The 18,805-nt window shown below is 41.6% G+C and overlaps 1 protein-coding gene across 2 annotated transcripts in view; it reads left to right on the top strand.

Moving 5' to 3' along the window:
- Positions 1-715: 715 nt before the first annotated feature.
- MTHFSD (methenyltetrahydrofolate synthetase domain containing) overlaps positions 716-18,805 on the top strand; it is a 31,744-nt gene continuing 13,654 nt past the window's right edge. The window contains exons 1-7 of one of the 2 annotated variants that reach the window (XM_038753927.1): positions 716-826; positions 3,645-3,748; positions 6,324-6,437; positions 8,501-8,614; positions 12,488-12,578; positions 16,136-16,248; positions 16,576-16,701. In XM_038753927.1, the coding sequence (XP_038609855.1) occupies positions 733-826; positions 3,645-3,748; positions 6,324-6,437; positions 8,501-8,614; positions 12,488-12,578; positions 16,136-16,248; positions 16,576-16,701 (756 nt within the window). In that variant the 5' untranslated portion in view covers positions 716-732. Of the gene's footprint in view, positions 827-3,644; positions 3,749-6,323; positions 6,438-6,471; positions 6,586-8,500; positions 8,615-12,487; positions 12,579-16,135; positions 16,249-16,575; positions 16,702-18,805 lie in introns of both variants that reach the window. The other variant, XM_038753926.1, reaches the window with a different exon arrangement.

The raw sequence follows: 18,805 nt of genomic DNA, 5'->3' as shown, positions 1-18,805 counted from the left end.
TGAACGTATTTGTATAAAATCTGCCCATACCCTCATTTTAGTGTTTCGTTATTGTTGAAGATCATCATCATCATCATCAATCGTATTTACTGAGCGCTTACTATGTGCAGAGCACTGTACTAAGCGCTTGGGAAGTACAAATTGGCAACATATAGAGACAGTCCCTACCCAACAGTGGGCTCACAGTCTAAAATGGGCTCACAGTCTAAAAAAAGAAAAACTTTAATAAATTCCCAGTTAGTCAGAGGTTTCTAGAATGTAATCCCGGTGTGGGCAGGAATCGTCTTTATTGCAGAACTGTACTTTCCAAGCGCTTAGTACAGTGGTCTGCCCACAGTAAGCGCTCATTAAATGAATGGAAGAATTTAAAGCCTGCACACCAAAACACCCAGTAATCGATCTTTGTGTTTCCGCGTTGCAAATGCCATTTCAGTTGTCCAACTCCCGGCAGCAGCGGCTCCCCGATCCTGATTCCCGGTAAAAAACCCCCGGGATTGGGAAGACCGCTCTCCCAAGGCCGGGCGATCGGGGCAACTGTATGATTGACAGGCGGGGAAGCCCTCATCTTGCGCATGCTCTCTCGGAGCGTGGCGGGAGCTATTTTTGACCTCTCCCGGTTCCTGTAGTACAGAGTGCGCGTGCGCGCCCCCCCGGAGGGGAGGGGAAGAGGGAGTGACTCCGCTCCGTCGGGTGGGATTCGCCGAGGCAGGAGACGCGGCGCGCGAGGGCGGGATGACGTCAGAGCAGCCGGGGCGCGCTCCCCTCCCCCACTCCTTCGAGGCGCTGAGGGGAAGAAAGATGGAGTCGGTGTTGCTCCTGAGGCCTGGTAATGGAGGCGAAAAGGGCTTGTGGAGAGGGCTGAGGCCGGCCTTCTCCCTCTCCTCCTCCGGGATGACGTGTCTTGACCGTTTTTGTAGAAAAATGATCCAGGCAGCAGAGTGAAGTATGGACTGGAATGGGGAGAGAGGCAGGGAGGTCAGCAAGGAGGCTGATGCAGGATTCCAAGCAGATAGGATGAGTGATTGTCTGTTGTGTGACATTGGACAAATCACTTCACTGTGGCTCAATCAATCAATCAATCAATCGTATTTATTGAGCGCTTACTATGTGCAGAGCACTGTACTAAGCGCTTGGGAAGTACAAATTGGCATCACATAGAGACAGTCCCTACCCAACAGTGGGCTCACAGTCTAAAAGGGGGAGAGGGCTCAGTTATCTATAAAATGGGGATGAATAATAAAAGTAATAATTGTGTTTGTTAAGCACTTACTATGTACCAGGCACCGTTCTAAGCACTGGATAGTAATTATGGTATTTGTTAAGCACTTATGTTAAGCGCTGGGAAGGATTACAAAGTAGGTTGGCCACAGTCCCTGTCCACATGGAACGCACAGTCTTAATCTCCATTTTCCAGATGAGGTAACTGAAACACAGAGAAGTGAAGCGACTTGCCCAGGGTCACGCGGCAGGCAAGTGACAGAGCTGGGATTAGAACCCATGACCTTCTGATTCCCAGGACTGTGCTCTATCCACTATGCTGTGCTGCTCTAAGCTCCAAGTGGGACAGGGACTGTGTCCAACCTGATTATCTTGTATCTACCCCAGCACTTAGTACAGTGCCTGATACATACTAAGCACTTCGCAAATTCCATAAAAAAAAAAAGAAAAAGAAGCAGGCTGACCCTATGAGACTATAGGCAGGACTGGAGGCACACTCATGTGAAACCCAGACACCTTCCCCTGGTCCTAATCCCTCTCTTCTTGCTCCGTCCCCACCCCTCATTCTGGACTTATCTATTAAAAATTATTTATATTAATGTTTGTCTCCTCCTCCAGACTGTAAGCTCTCTGTGGGCAAGGGAATGTGTCTGCCAGCTCTGTTATACTCTTCTAGTGCTTAGTACAGTGCTCTGCACTAGTAAGTGCTGTATAAACACCAGTGGTGGTGATGATAACCTTGCCTCCCCTTGAACCCCCAGTCCTTGCCCCAGTCTGTACCAGGAGAATGAGATTTTGTTACAAGTGGAAGGCCCTGCCATTCTCAGACTGCTCAAGTCGGGGGACATTCTCAAATCCCATTTTACTGATGCAGTAACTGAAGCACAGAGAAGTGAAATGACTTGTCCAAGGTCATACAGCAGACAAGAGGCAGAGCTGGGATTAGAATTCATGACCTGGCTCCCAGGACTGTGCTCTATCCACTACACCATGCTATTAATAATGATGGCATTTATTAAGCGCTTACTATGTGCAAAGCACTGTTCTAAGCGCTGGGGAGGTTACAAGGTGACCAGGTTGTCCCACGGGGGGCTCACAGTCTTAATCCCCATTTTACAGATGAAGTCACCGAGGCACAGAAAAGTTAAGTGACTTGCCCAAAGCCTTGTCACCACTTTGTGCCACGGGAAAAAAGCCTGGGCCCCCAGATCAAGCTTTGGCAGTTATCCGCTTAGTTTGATCCATATAGGCAGCCAAACCAGATAATTCAACTCCCATAGTGGATTTATTTTGGACTGAGTGAGCCTTTGGCTGTCTCTGTTGATCATCTTAACTAGATAATTGTCTGTTCTACATGAATAGACTTGACCTCCACCCCACTTTGTGGGCTACTCTTAACTAGTCAGGAAAACCTCAGAAACTTGGTAAATACAATTGTGGTGTGGTTGCTAGGGTGACAGAAGAAGTTGACAGCATGTTCGATCATTTCCCTCAGCTCTTACTATCAGTAAGCCTGTATACAAAGTCTTCTAGACTGTAAGCCCAGTGTGGGCAGGGATTGTCTCTATTGCTAAATTGTATTTTCCAAGCGCTTAATTCAGTGCTCTGCATACAGTAAGCGCTCAATAAATACAATTGAATGAAAGAAATTGCCAATTGTCTTGTAAACTGATATATTGGGCAAAATGGGTGGCTTTGCTTTTTTTCCGGGCTTCAACTTGAGCGCTGAAAAAGCATGTTAAGCATCGATTGGGGGCATGAAGTTTTTGAAAATGCTATGCACATGTTTTCACAATAAATAGTTGATGATGTGATTGTAAGATTGCCTGTTTAATAGTCCCACTGCCATCATCGTCTTCTATTGTTTAGTCCTAAACTGAGATTAAAGGGCACTTTATGTAGAAACATGTATTTGAAAGTTTTTTTGAGGTATACACTTAAAATATTCTGTATTGGAAACTGATTGTGAAAGTCCTTACTTCTTCAAGGATATGTCCAAATATTTAGTGATGTCTGTAGTCATCATGTACATTCGTGTAAGAAGCCAGAGACAAAGCATAGCATATTTACAAACACAGCCCTGAATTCAGTAATTATCATATCTAGGGCATCCTATATGAAAAAGTAGAGATTTTCAAGTAATGTATGTGAATTAATATTTATGAAATTATACAACTTATAGTCAAGTCCCAAATTAATCACTAATATACAAGGAACTCCAGATCTTTTTATTTTCAAAATGTTTTCATATAATTGCATAATGATTTTATTATATTGCATCAAGCCACATCTTGTGAGCTAGGGCAATGATAGCTCTATTTTACAGTTAAAGAAACATATTTTGTGGTAGTCTGAGAGTATATACTGAGTAAAAGCTTTTTGGTTACTTTCTTATATTATAAATTACTTTCTCATTGTCTTCTTAGACCTCACCAAACAAGAGATTCGTGAAAAGATTTGGGATTTTATGGAAGCTCAGAATTTGGCAGACTTTCCACGACCAGTTCATCACAGGATTCCTAATTTTAAGGTACTGAGGCATTCCTAGAGTACTTAAAAGGAAAACGTTATATTTCTAAATAAAATTATTTTAGCAGTAGAGTTAATTTCTCTCTTCCTGAAGGATTTGCACTCTCCCAAGTGCTTAGTACAGTGGTCTGCACACAGTAAACCCTCAGTAAATATCACTGATTGATTAGTTGGTTGATTGAACTCCAGCACACAGTTAAATAGCAATGGAAAAGCAAAACCATATGACTTGGACAGTTTTGTGTGACAGGCATCCCTTGTCATGTTAGTCTTCAATTGCAATGACCAAATTGCATCTAAAATCACAGGTGGGTGTGTCCAGAGTATCTGAGGAGGAGCTGAGACTACTGTTTGACACTAAATAAAATGATTGTCCTGGCTGAAAACTTAACATTATTAATGATACTGTTTCATGAGTTGGCATTAGCAAATATAACAGTGAGTTCAGATGAAAAAATGCCTATATTATGATAGATCATGGCTCTTTCATAATGATATTAATAATGATAGTAGTAGTAGTTGTTAAATCAATTTCTTAAGCATTTACTGGGTACAAAGCACTGTACCAAGTGCTGGGAAAAAATACACAGGTAAGAGTTAGATGCATTCTTTAGCCCCTAAGGGCTTACAATCTTGGAATAAAGAGGATGGTTGAGAATGGACACATAAGGAAAGATAAAACAATAAAAATACCAAAACCATCTAAGATACAAAGATTAAGTTACTGCAGCTAGAGGAAGGTATACATATAATACAAATAATTGAATGAATATGTACGTTATAAATATATATATATATATACACATAAGTATAGTAAATCATATTTATGTAGCACTTACTGTGTGCAGAGCACTGATTAAGTGGTTGGGAGAGTACAATATAACAATAAGCGGACACATTGCCTGCCCACAACAAGCTTACAGTCTATATAATTGTTCATTCAATTATTTGTTCTGATTCCACATTTTGTAAATATTTTCATGCCCACCTCTCCCCATTCTACTGTAAATTCTTTGTGGGTGGTACTAGATACCAAGTACTTAGTACAGGGTATTGCTGTCAGTGGGTACTCCATTTCAGTAGTAATAATATGAGTAGTAGCAATGGTATTTATTAAGCACTTGCATTGTGTAAAGCACTAGACTAGGTACTGGAGTTAAAAGAGACAGGTTTTTACTGTGTAAACTGTGGTCAAGACTGGGCCCCACATTGGCCTTTTTAGTTACACAAAAGTTCATCATAGGTGAATTTCACCTGCGTTGGTGGCTTCTTCAGTTATGAATGACAGGTATATGGGTTTGTTTTTTTTTGTGTGTGTGTGTGTCCCCATGTCCGTCCATATATATGCCCATATGTGTGTGTGTATACACAGAGACACACACACAATCACACAAGGAACTAGAAAATCAAATCAATAAGGCCAGCATAAACTTTGTGAGACTGTCTACACACATATATGTGTGTACCTATGTATTTCAAACTTAAGCTCACCACGCAGCAGCTGTTTAGGTTTCCTACTGACAATCATTCTTCTCACATACCTACCCAGACTACATTCTGGGACTTCACTGTTCGTTGTCCTGTCTTACTGTTCAGCGGTGACTATCACATGTAAATTACACCAATGAAACTGCTCAAGGAATTGAATGTGACATTTGTAGGGACTCCAGGTCTCACAGCCATAGAGGAAGACGGAGAGCCCTTCACTTTTGTAGATGTTTAGTTTGTTCTGGAGCCTAATATCACACTGCCACCCCACTCTGACAGTCTCCCAAAGTTTGGGCCGACCTCCTTGATTTGTTTTTCTATTTCATTATCTGTCGTGGCATAATTGGTTATGGTACTGACCACTTTTACATTGATAGGGCAGCTACTATTTTATACCCGCCTGCCATTTTTAGAAGGGGAATTATGCTGAAGCAACCTGGGGGGATCAGTCTTAAGGCCCCATGGATTTTGAGGGACCTGTTTGCAATGCTAAGAGGCCCCACTTCATTCAATCATATTTACTGAGCATTTACTGTGTGCTGAGCATTGTACTAAGCGCTTGGGAGACAGTTGTGTTCTCTGTCCACAATAAGCTTACAGTGTAGAGGACTTTACTTCTGGGATCCGTGTGCCATGTCCCTGGCTCTATTCAGAACAAATCTTGAATTTTAAGTTTGGAGAATAACAGTCTCAGTGCATGAATTCTAGACCCCGTCTGTTTGCAGTGTCCATAAATGTTCCTAATTTACTTACAGAGTTTTAAATGCCTTTGTAGTTGCTGGTCAGACTTTTCTAGAGACAATTTTTCTATCGTATGCTCACAAAACGTCATTTTTGCTGTGTGTATGTTGGTGAGAGAGAGAGAGAGAATAGCATTTGGACCCTAAATAGGAAGTGAAGTGCAAATTGAGTAGAAGTGTACTAGCTCTCTGTGAAGTTTACCTTTTGAATAATGCAATTTTAAATCATTATAGAATAGCAGGCTGATGTTTACTTTAGACTATGGTATGGGGTTGTCTACTCTTATAGACTGAAAATTAGCACATTTTCTTTCTCGGCTTTAAAGGCTCTTGTCTTGTATAAAACAGGGTGCTTCTCATGCTGCTGAAAGACTGCCAACTTTACAGGAATTTAAAATGGCTAGGACCATTAAGATAAACCCTGATGCACCCCAGAAGAACGCTCGCTTTCTTGTACTTGAAGTAAGTTAGAATATTTCTGTTCTGTCCAATGCAGGGGTCTTATCAAGCTTGCAAATGTATCAAAGAACTAGAAGGATTTGCCAGAATGAGGGAACTTAAAGTGGACCCTGATAAACCACTGGAAGGAGTTCGGCTAATAGCATTGCAGGTAATCAGATTTTCAACCCAACTGGGGAATTATCTGGCAAAATGAAAATATTATCCAAGTTGTTGAGGCATAAGATTAGATGTATCTTCTTCAATTAAAACAGAGTTTATTTGAAGATAATGTTGCATCTTTTTTCTTATATGCCTGTTGCCAATGCCCCCCATCACACATTTATTCTTAGATTGGGTGCTTCTTGCGGGCCCGGGACAGTTTCTAATTCTCACCCTTGAATTCCTTTTCCTGCATTTAGTGCTCAATAAATACAATTGCTGCAACTACATCTGTGGCCCAGCCCAAGTTCTTAGCTAGTGGATTCAGTGATGGAATTTGTATTTCTTGTTGTAATCAAGGAGAGATTCACTTTGCGGTTAGAATGACCAAAGGAAATCTATCTTTCCATTCTGCCCTCCGTCTCCAGATGTGTGAAAGTCATCTCATGACTCATTTTCCCCGCCTGTCTAGCACTTCTATGAAAGACTTGAAATTTTAAATATTTTAAACTCTTCAGCCTTGTATTTGGCAGCAGAAGAATCATTTTAAATATCCATCAAAAGAAATTAGATATTGTCTAGCACCAAGGCCAAAACTAGTGCATTGTGAGCAGGGAAACCAACAAAGGGAGCCAAACTAAGGGGGAATAAAATTTTAAGAAACTATATTTATATGCATAACTAGCAATATATATTTCTCAATCTTAACATCAGCATTGAATGATCAGATCCTTTTTATAAGCAGTAAAAGTAATACAAATTTAACAGTGGAGGGACGCAAATCTTAGTTCTTGCCCCAGGCATTTAAATGTCTAGCTCTACCAAGTTGTTGAGTAGCCTAAGGGGGTATTGTGTCTAGATATCTATCAATCAATCAGTGGTGTTTATTGAGCTCTTACTATGTGCAGAGCACTCCTCTTGGGAGGGTACAATATAACAGAATTAGCAGACACAGTCCCTGCCTTTAATAAGCTCACAGTGTAGAGGTGGAGGTAGACATTATTAGATATAATTAATTGTCACAATATCAAAGACCCTTAATGTCATGGGACCAAGATTTTCCTAAAATAACATTATGTTTGTGATTGTAAATGGGTTGAATTAAACGTACTTCCAAGTTTTGCCATAATGTAAATTTTCACTATGTGATTTTGCTAGAACCTTGTTCGGGAACTAAGGAATGTTCTTCTGACAGTACAAGCCTATTTGGCTAAGGCATAACACAGGATCCAAAGCAGCAGTTTTGGGGCATGGCCTCTTATACTGCTGGAATCACAACCAGAATGCTTGTAGCAGAGTAGTCACTTTGAAACCATAACCCAAATACAATACATTTACCTGGAAGATTTTTATAAAATTTTGTCATCGCTTTCCCTTTCCTGTTTCACAGAGGTTTTGGGGATTATTATAAGCATTAGTTATAATTGTACTAATCTTTAAATCTTGGTGTTTATTGAGGAATAGACAAGAAAAAATTACCTTTTGCATAGGTTTATTTTTATTAATGAATCAGTGTAGAATCCCACAAAAAATCAGCTCTGATATCAAGCACACTACCATCACAAGAGAAATCCTTCAAATGGTTGGAAATCTCTCTCCCTTAGAGAATTTTGTTGTGGAAATCTATAATTGGATATCAGATTGCACTGCCAAAGCGGTTTCATAAATAAATTCTCGCTTTAGCTATGAAATCCTTTTTAGGATTGTAAATGGAATCAACAGTTCAGCTAATTCTTTAACAAATGAAGGGTACTAAATATCCTGATGAGTAAATCATGAGATAATAGAAGTACATAGTATACATCTATATAAAAATGTCAAAACAAAAACCCCATTTGCACATTGGTCCTTCAATAGGTGATTTTTCTATCCCAAGCACTAAAACAGTAAGTAAGGGTAATACTGTAATGTGTTTTCTGTTAAAGGCAAGGAAAACATTGTTAGTTCCTACACCGCGACTGAGAACTGGATTGTTTAATAAGATTGTCCCACCACCTGCAGCAACCAAAGACATCCTAAGAAAATGTGCCACCTCCCAGGTAAGCTTCAGAAATGGGCCAAAAGATCTGATAAATTTAGAATTGCCCCACACTAGGCATTTTGATATCCCAGAGTGCTTTATGAAAGACTAATGGAAATACCAGGACTTTGGTTAGTTAGATTGATATACTCCATATTCTCATTCTTCCTTCCTGTTTACCCCTTTCTCCATTTGTTCTCCGAATGCTGTTCTCCTCCACTGGTCCTGTACTTTAGGGAGGCATCTTCTCTCTGACTTTTATCTCTGTGTTTAAAGGTATATTTGTGTATGTGTTTCTGTCAATATCCCTTCACATCTCCCCTCAACACATCACTCACACACTTACACAACCCAGGCATGTATTTGTGGTTGTGGGCATATGTGGAAGGGGTGGATCTGTATGTGTTTATTTTTGTGGATTTGTGGATATGTCTGTGTGATATGTTTGTGGGGAGGTATGTATAAATTTGGAAATGAGGAAGTGTGTGTGTGTGTGTGTGTGTGTGTGTGTGTGTGTGTGTTTGTGTATACCCGTATATATGTGTGTGGTGAGTTTGTGGCTCCTCTTCATGTCAAGCCCCAAAACACCCCTATATCAATCAATCATATTTACTGTGTGCAGGGCACTGTACTAAGTGCTTGGAGAGTACAAACAACACTATAACAGATACATTCCCTGCCCACAACGAGCTTACTGTCTATAGGGGGAATATATATATTATGCAGACAATACCTACACACATAAAGGTCCTTACTCAAACATATTTTGATACGTACACTCATCCATCACCTCTTCCCATTTTCACACGCACACACACGCGCGTGCAAGCCTTCACAGTTGCTAACAGTGGCTATGTTATAGCAGGTTCAGAAGTCCCTTTTCATTCATACATTCATTCAATCGTATTTATTGAGCACTTACTGTGTGCAGAGCACTGTACTAAGCACTAAATGCCACCCCCTGACATTGAGCACAGCTACAGGGCATAAGAATCATCTTTGCTCTTTAGCATTGACCATCGTGGGAGGACTGACAGATCATCATTATCTCTTGCAGTAAAATCAGTGAGCATTTTAAGTCAGTCTCTCAGAGAGCAGAAGCAGCAAGGGTCACAACTGGGTTACAGAGATACTGAGTGAGAGACAGTGGTCTCATTTCCTACAGCACTTGCATATTCTCTCATGCTTGTGGTTTAGGAATGGAGTTACTACTTTGGCACTCCTCCATCCCCAAAAGGGTGTCATCTGAGTTCCCTACCCGGGCACCTTTTTCACAAAGGAGGCATAACCTAGTTAGTAATACTTCAGGGCCTCTGAAACATTTTCTATGTGGAATCTTGTCAAAGGGGCATAAAGTTCAAAATACATGCATTTTGTGCAGGTAAGGAATAGTGTTGTAAAACTATTCTGTTGTGTTCACAATGAAGCTGCAAAACAGAAAATTGCAAAGAAACAATTTTTAAGTCCCTGTAACACACTTATTCCAATTCGTTCCAAATTGTCAAATCTAAATACCTTATTTTTTCAATGGAAAAATAGTACTTTGGTGCCCTCTGGTGTTAAAATGTGGTATACACAGATTCACCATGACGTTTTCAATTGCGGTAGAAAGGCTATTACTTATTTCCAGTAATATTTTCTTAGAAAAATTGTGTAAGAAACAATGAGCCCCATGTTAGACAGGACTATGTCCAACCAGATTAGCTTGTATCTACCCCAGAGTAGTACCTGAGTACACAGTGCCTGGCATATAATAAGTGCTTAACAGATACCATAAAAATCTTGTGTTCTTACAGGGTAAAAAAATGCTCTATGTATGTCTGATATTTTAATTGGGACCTTTGTTGTATTCAGATCTTCAGTAGAGGAAGAAAAAAATGGGTAAAAGTTCAAATTTGATCTCAATGAGGTTTGTTACTAGCTCATTACTATACTTTGGTAAATGTATTATTTCTATCATATCGATCAAAAAGTATAGCCACAAGGAAGCTAATGACTTTTCAAAGCCTCCAAAATTAGTAAAGGGATTATACTAGACCCTGAGCATAGCCATATCACTTAGTAATAGATAAATATATATCAAATGTTATATACAGAACCCAAAAAGAGAATCCAAATTTGAAACTAAACTGGAAACCAGTACAATGAAAAGAGCTAACAGAAAGCACTGTGACACTAGATGCAATTCAACCAATTGATCAGTGGTATTTATTGAGTGCTTACCATATGCTGAATACTGTACTAATTTATTGTCATTGATTGAAGTGGTGCCAAATCCAAAGAGAATTCTTCCTAGCTTTTAGCAAAGTTATTTAAACTTTCTATCTAGTCTAGGGGACTTGGAACTTTTCTGTCTGAGGGCTATTTGGAAGGTAAGAAGTCCCTGTGGGCCAGTCCTGGGTGACAAGGGATGAATTCGATCAATGTATCATTTCATGATTTTTATGATGGGAGGACTTGCAAAGACAGTGAGTATGAGAGAAATAGGTGTCCCCTTTCCTAGAGCCCCTGTAATATTCTTCCCTGTATGCTTATGATTTTCCAAAGGTAGCATCCCCAGAGTGCCCTGCAGGACATACATGCTCAGAGAAGAGACAAAAAACAAAGCTGGAATACCCACTTCTGAAGTTGTCCTGACTTGTTTCCTTGGTTCTTCCCCCTTCCCAGTCCCACAATACTTATGCACATATCTGTAATTTATTTATTTGTATTGATGTCTGTCTTGCCCCCCCTCCCCCCCCCCCCCAAGACTGTAAGCTCTTTGTGGGCAGGGAATAGGTCTGTTTATTGTTGTATTGTACTCTCCTAACTGGGTAGTACAGCGCTCAGTAAATATGATTTAATGAGGGTGAAAGTCTCTGGGACCAGTAGCATCAGAGGTGTGGTCTGGACTCTACCTGGTTTCAGTACCTTGAGCATTCTCAGGCTCCCTGTTCTTTCGAATGCAGACCTCCACTTGTTTAGAATATCAGTGTCTGCCTGCCTTAATAGCCTTGACTTCCTAACCAGGGATCATTTCATTTCATGGAGGATAAAGAAAATGGGATTGAGTCCTTATTGAGCCTTGTAACCACTGGAAATAATGATTGATTGATTGATAGTGATGGAGTTTATTAAGTGCTTAGTATGTATTAAGCACTGGGGTAGATACAGGGTAGTTGGATTGGACACAGGCCTTGACATAGGTGGGGCTCTTCATATAAGAGTGAGGGAGGGTAGTCGTTTTATCCCTATTTTACAGATGAGAAAACTGAGACTAATATTACTCATATTACTAATTTACTAATTACTCATATTAATATTACTAATATTACTCTATTTATTTTATTTGTACATATCTATTCTATTTATTTTATTTTGTTAGTATGTTTGGTTTTGTTCTCTGTCTCCCCCTTTTAGACTGTGAGCCCACTGTTGGGTAGGGACTGTCTCTATATGTTGCCAATTTGTACTTCCCAAGCGCTTAGTACAGTGCTCTGCACATAGTAAGCGCTCAATAAATACGATTGATGATGATGATGATGAGACCCAGGGAAGTGACTTGCCCAAGGTCACCCAGTGGGCAAGCAGCAGAGCTAGGACTAGAACCCTCGTCTCCTGACTGATTGTTAGGTTCATCCACATGGCTTCAATGTATATGAATTAAATACAATATGCAATATTATATTTTATAATATATAATTATATAATAGGATAGTCTATGACTGTACTAAATTTCTTGGGAAATAAGTCAAGGACTTATTCTGAAATGATTTTTTTCTTGATAATGTCCTGAATGTATTTGTTGTGGGCTGACTTTTTTTATCATTATTTTCAATTCAGTGTATTGTCTAAGTTTGTTTTGTACAACAAATTCACACCTGCATATTTTCTGTTTTATTTCTCCTTTTAGGGGGTAAAGGACTACAGTGTGCCCATAGATTTGGATTCCAAAGTCCTAGTGGATTTGGTTGTGGTAGGATCTGTGGCTGTTTCGGAGAAAGGTAGGAAATGAAAAATATACTGTTGCCAGTATGAGCTTTTTTCATAATATTGCCATTCGAACAGGCACAGACTGTAAGTTTGTTATGGGCAGGAAATATGTCTGTTTAATTATACTCTCCCCAGTGCTTAATACAGTGATCTGCACTCAATAAGCACTCAATAAATATGATCAGCTGACTGACTGGGCTCTTACACATTGCTGTGTCTTCTCAGGGCAGTTCCTGCTGGACCCCTGCCTATGTCACTAAACCACCCCATTTGTCAGTAAGTGAAATCCTTATTGGCAGTGTCAGCAGTGAGGAGAAGGATTAAGTGGGCCGCCGGCACCTTTCACCACTGCTCAATGCACTTTCTGAAAGGAAAAACGTACACTTTACAAAGACAATCTCCTTCTCATGTGGTGAAGGCTTTCTCACTGTTCTTGAGCTAACCAGAGCTGAGCTAAATTTATTTGCAGTAAGTTGGTAAATAGTTGGTTTTGGAGTGGCTCCAGTAAATGGAAAAACATCGGGTTCCGAACCTTGTTTTTATTATGGAGAAGCAGACTCCTGAACATCGGAGTGTGTTTGTCCCTGAACCTTCCTGCTGTGCTGCAGGGGCCTTTCGCCCACTGCCAACAGAGCAGGTGAATTGTTTTTTTTTTGAAAGTGACGATAGCCTGGCTTTTTCTGTGGGAATCTCTCCTTCCTCCCCCCAGCAATGGAGAGTGCTCAGTCGTCAAGGCAAGCACTACTCTTCCTTGCCAAAGAGAGCAGGCTCTGTGCACCAAAGGTTCCCTCACCCTTTCACCTCCTTAAGCAGCTAAGCCCCTGTGGTTATTGCTGGATTTATTCCCATATATGCTCTGGGTGGGTCACAGTTTGTGTGTTCTGTGGCTTTTCCTTTGGAAAGTGATCTGATGGTACAATAATAATAATAATAATAATGGTATTTGTTAACCACTTACTATGTGCCAGGCACTGTACTAAGCACTGGGGTGGATACAGTCCCTGTCCCCCCTGGGGCTCACAATCTTAATCCCCATTTTTCAGTTGAGGTCATTGAGGCCCAGAGAACTTCAACAGCGTGCCCAAGGTCACACAGCAGACAAGTGGCAGAGACGGGATTAGAACCCAGGTCCTTCTGACTTCCAAGCGCATGCTCTAACCACTAGGCTACACTGCTGCTTAACTGCTGAATTATAGATTCTGCCTGAGATCAGCCCATTAGCAGAGATGTGGTTGTCCTGTATTTTGCTGTCTGCTATCTGGTATTTATTTATTACAAAATCAGCATGGCTTAGTGGAAAGAGCCCAGGCTTTGGAGTCAGAGGTCATGGGTTCTAATCCCGGCTCTGCCAATTGTCAGCTTTGTGACTTTGGGCAAGTCACTTCACTTCTCTGTGCCCCAGTTACCTCATCTGTAAAATGGGGATAAAGACTGTGAGCCCCCCATGGGACAACCTGATCACCTTGTAACCTCCCCAGTGCTTAGAACAGTGCTTTGCACATAGTAAGCACTTAATAAATGCCATTATTATTATTTTTATTTATGCCATAGATCCTACTAAAAAGCTAAGATTGTCTCTCTGTGACTATGCAAAGGTGGAATTGAATTATCAACAAAATAGATTAAAACTGCCCAGGGACCATATCTTCCACAACTCCATTTTATTGTACTTTCCTCAGTATTTAGTACAGTGCTCTGCACATGGTAAGCGCCCAATAATAATAATAATAATGGCATTTATTAAGCACTTACTATGTGCAAAGCACTGTTCTAAGCACTGGGGAGGAAACAAGGTGATCAGATTGTCCCACGGTGTGGGGGGGCGGGGCTCACAGTCTTAATCCCTATTTTACAGATGAGGTAACTGAGGAACAGAGAAGCGAAGTGACTTGCCCAAAGTCACACAACTGACAATTGGCGGAGCCAGGATTTGAACCCATGACCTCTGACTCCAAAGCCCATGCTCTTTCCACTGAGCCATGCTGCTTCTCATGAAATGTGAACATGAAACATGAAATAGTGACCTGAGTTTGTCGCTAAATATTGAAGGTCTGTTCACTGTTGCGGTACCAAGTGTTAGGGATGCAACAGAATTAGTAGCCAGGTTAGGGAGGATGCTAACAGATCAAGGAATAGACAAAGAGAGGTCCCCAGAAATTAATGACAGTAAGGGTAACAGGATGTCAAAATAAAAAGCATAAAGTTAAGCCAATACATACATCTCCGTGATTTTTTTTTTAAATGGTATTTGTCAAGTGCTTACTATGAGCCAGGCACTGTACTAAGTGTTGGGGTGAATAACAGCTAATCAGGTTGAACACAGTCTACGTCCCACATGTGGTCGCTGTATTAATCCCCATTTTGCAGATGAGGTAACTGAGGCACAGAGAAGTTAATTGACCTGTCCAGGGTCACACAGCAGACAAGTAGTGGAGCCAGGTTTAGAACCAGGTCCATATGACTCCCAGTCCCATACTTTATCCACAGGCCATGCTGCTTATCTCTTTAAGATGTATTTCTAATTGTTACCCACATGACTGTAAAGTATATTAAAGAAGACTTAATGTTTAGCCCTTGATTCTGAAAGGATGTGGGGTGGGCCTTGAGAGAGGGGTAGGAGCTAAGAAAACTGGGAAGGAAGGATTCAGATGGTCAGGGCTTGGGAGGAAAATGCAGAATGGAGATTACTATGTGGTCACTCTCTGATTGCCCTTCCTGACTTCTAATAGCTGAATCTACTCTATTGCAACCCACCCTTTCACAAACCCAAGGAAGGAACTGGTTTCTGAAAAAGGAGGCAAAACCTTTTCTTTTAGATCCAATAAAAATTCTGGTATTTTAAGTGAATTATCAGAAATTCCTGTGGGGAGACCTAGAATCCCAGTGGGTCATGAGAGCCCATACTGGGCTGTTCTCATAGTCTTAGGATCCCAAGAGACAACTGACTGGCCCAGAGTCTTGGGGTGCAGACTAAGATCATTACACAAGCTGAGACTGGTGAAACTTATTGTGAAGTTCTGATTAAACTTAATGTAAACTTCACTCTCCCTTGCTTCAGAAATGAACTTTTGTTGAATTGTCAGCCACTGTTTGGAAGCTATGAGATCTAGATTTAGTTTCCAGTACCATCACTGAATCTTCTTTTAGCTTTTTGGGCAAATCATGTTTCCTTGCCCCAGTATCCCCATTTGGTGGAATGTGGGATGGATCATAGCTACACTGAACTTCTTAAGGGAGTCGCTTCTTGGTTAGGAAATCCACTATGGGGAATTAAATTCGCACAAAAGTGCCAAACTTCATACTCCTACATTCTTAAAAACTTTCCATCGCCATTCATTCCCACCACATAATCTGGACCAGGATGGGTCTGTGTATATCTCTCTCTCCAGCTGGGGCAACCCATCTCCTGGCCCACAGTTTTGGGGAGTAGCAGAAATAGGCCCAGAGCTCACTCCAGTCATCTCTGGGGAGAACATCCCAACCCTTTCTTGAAGACACCCGAAACAGCCACCTTAATAGCCACACCCTTCACTCAACATTGCATTCTGTTGTGTGTGCTGATTTGCAGGCTGGAGAATAGGTAAAGGGGAAGGTTATGCTGATATGGAATATGCAATGATGGTGTCAATGGGAGCAGTCAGGGAAGATACACCAGTGATCACTATTGTGCATGACTGCCAGGTAATTTCTGTTAAACTAAATAAAATTATTATCTCGCCTTCCTTGCCCCGGGGGTGGGTGGGGGGGGGGGGGGGGGGGAGGGGAGAGAGAGAGAGAGAGAGAGAGAGAGAGTGTGTGTGTGTGTGTGTGTGTGTGTGTTTCCCTATCATCTTCATATTGTGGTTACATCATGGATGGTTAAGTGGCCAGGACTGGATTTTCTTGGTGGTTTAGCTGTTGGGTGCCCATCCAGAAAGTGGGTTGGGTTTGCCTGTATCCAAGCTCACAATGGTTTCCAATAAAACAGTGGGCTTTTATAAACCATTTATTGAATTTCTGTTCCTTTAGGTAGTTGATATATCTGAAGAACTCCTTGGAGATCATGATCTAACAGTTGATTATATCTTCACTCCAACAAGAATGATCAGAACCAACTGCAAGCGGCCAAAGCCCCAGGGAATCCTGTGGACTAAAGTAGGTTGCTTATTACTAGGAATGTTGGGAGAATTCACCGTTGATTTTAGAGAAGATCAAGTAGGCTTTCAAAATGCCAGGATGTGGGGTGAGGCATCAAAGGCTGGGGATGCTTTAAGGCAGACACACTTCTCTCGAAAAGGTATAGTCTCTCAACCTTTTATCTCACCTTCAGTTCCTAAAATCGGTACCATGTCAGACTGCCTAACACATTAGGGGTCTGTCTCTGCCACCTTTGGTAAGAAATCCTCAGTTGCTGCCAGTTGTCACCAGTTAAGCCTTTTTTTCCTTTGGTTGCCTTGGCCCTTGGCCCCAAGCCCCACTCTCCCTGTTCTCCCCATTGCCAAGCATGTTTTCTAAATTGTCCTGTAAAAACTGCATCTGTATCTCTATGGCTTTAGGAGACCTCACCTTTCCTGCCTCCACCCTGCCTCCACTCCCACCTTTCATCCATGTTTGTTCCTCCCTCCTTATATTTCTCCTCAGCCTCTGTATCTTCCTCACTGGAGGCTGCTTGGTGGTACAGTGCGAAGGGTAGTGGAGTTAGGACTTGTAGCGCAGTGATAAAAGTCTGGGGTAGCAGCAAACAAGTTAAAAATGAAAAGGCAGGAAGGCAGTTGTGGGCAGGAGACTGTCAGGATGGCTGGACAGGAGTGGATCAGTCTTCCCAAAGCCACAGGGATAAGTGCAGTGTAGGGGGGAGGGTGGGTTTTTTGTTTGTTTTTTTAAAGAATCTGGATGGGAGAGGGTGGATGAATGGACTTCGGGGGTGGGGAAAAGAGGAAGAATGGTGTCATTAAAAATAGTGCTTACTTGATGGTGGCTCACAAAAAGGGGTTTGGGGTTGGGAGTGGCCATCTTTTTTTTCCTCCTTCCTTCTTTCTCCTTCCCTCTCCTTCCCTTTTCTTCCCTCTCCCTTTCTTTCTCCCTCCCTTCTTCCCCTCTTTTCTTCCCTGCTTTTGGATTTATTCTTCCTTTACCATCTTCCCAAAATTATAAATGTGACATACTCTATGGCTTAGAGCTCCTTTTCATCAGCAACTGCCATTTCTCACCCACTTGTAGGAGATTCCCAAAACAGGGGCTACTAGTTCTCTTTACTACTACTTGAGCCTTGCAGAAAGCTTGTCCCCGCTTCCATTTTGACTCCACTAATTGAAGTGGACATGATCAGTACTCACTCGCTCCTTCTGTCTCAAAGTAGAAACTTCTGCGTTTGGATGTTGGGCTTGACATCCTGGGTTTCCAGGTCACACCTCAAGCTGGGAGTATGCCAATCTTTATCTAGACTGTGAGCCCCTTGTGGGACAGGGACTGTGTCCACTCTGATTATCCTGTATCTACCCCAGCTCTCAGAACAATGCTTGGCACATAGTAATCCCTTAGCAAATACCATCATCATGATTCACTTGCCCCGTTTGACTCTCTGACTTCAAGAGGAGGTGTGGAGGGTTTACTCTTCCCCTCTCCCAGCTCCAAATCACTTATGTACATATCTGTAATTTTATGTATTTGTATTGATGTCTGTCTCCCCCACTCTAGACTGTAAGCTCATTGTGGGCAGGGAATGTCACTGTTTATTGTTGTACTCTCCCAAGTGCGTAGTACAGTGCTCTGCACACAGTAAGCGCTCAATAAGTACAATTGAATGAATGAATAGGGCAAATATAATTATCATGGTATTTGTTAAACGCTTACTCTGTGCCAAGCACTGTTCTAAACACTGAAAAAAAGTAATAGGCATCCCTCCGTGCAATAGTGTCCCCTTCTTTCCTGGAGCATCCTTTCCTCAGACATTCCTTCTTTCTACCACTCATCAATCAATCAGTGGTATTTATTGAGTACTTATTGTGTGTACTAAGTAAAACACTGTACTGAATGGTTAGAAAAGTACACTGTGACAAAGGTGGTAGATGCTTGGTTCTTCCTGCCCTGGGCAAGGGATCGGTGGCAGCAATGGTAGCACAGATCCTCCCTCCATCAGTGTTCTGAAGGTGGGTGGCTGGCGGCCTTGTCAGACAAGGGGAAGGAGTAGGGGGTGCTTATGGAGAAAGGGTTGCAGCATCAGCTTCTTTGCTAAATCCTTGGGGACATGTTCTGTGAG

This window comes from Tachyglossus aculeatus, chromosome 11 (genome assembly GCF_015852505.1).
Source record: "Tachyglossus aculeatus isolate mTacAcu1 chromosome 11, mTacAcu1.pri, whole genome shotgun sequence".
Lineage (NCBI taxonomy): Eukaryota > Metazoa > Chordata > Mammalia > Monotremata > Tachyglossidae > Tachyglossus > Tachyglossus aculeatus.
Note: the sequence above shows the minus strand (reverse complement) of the source record. Positions and strands in the feature narration are given on the sequence as shown.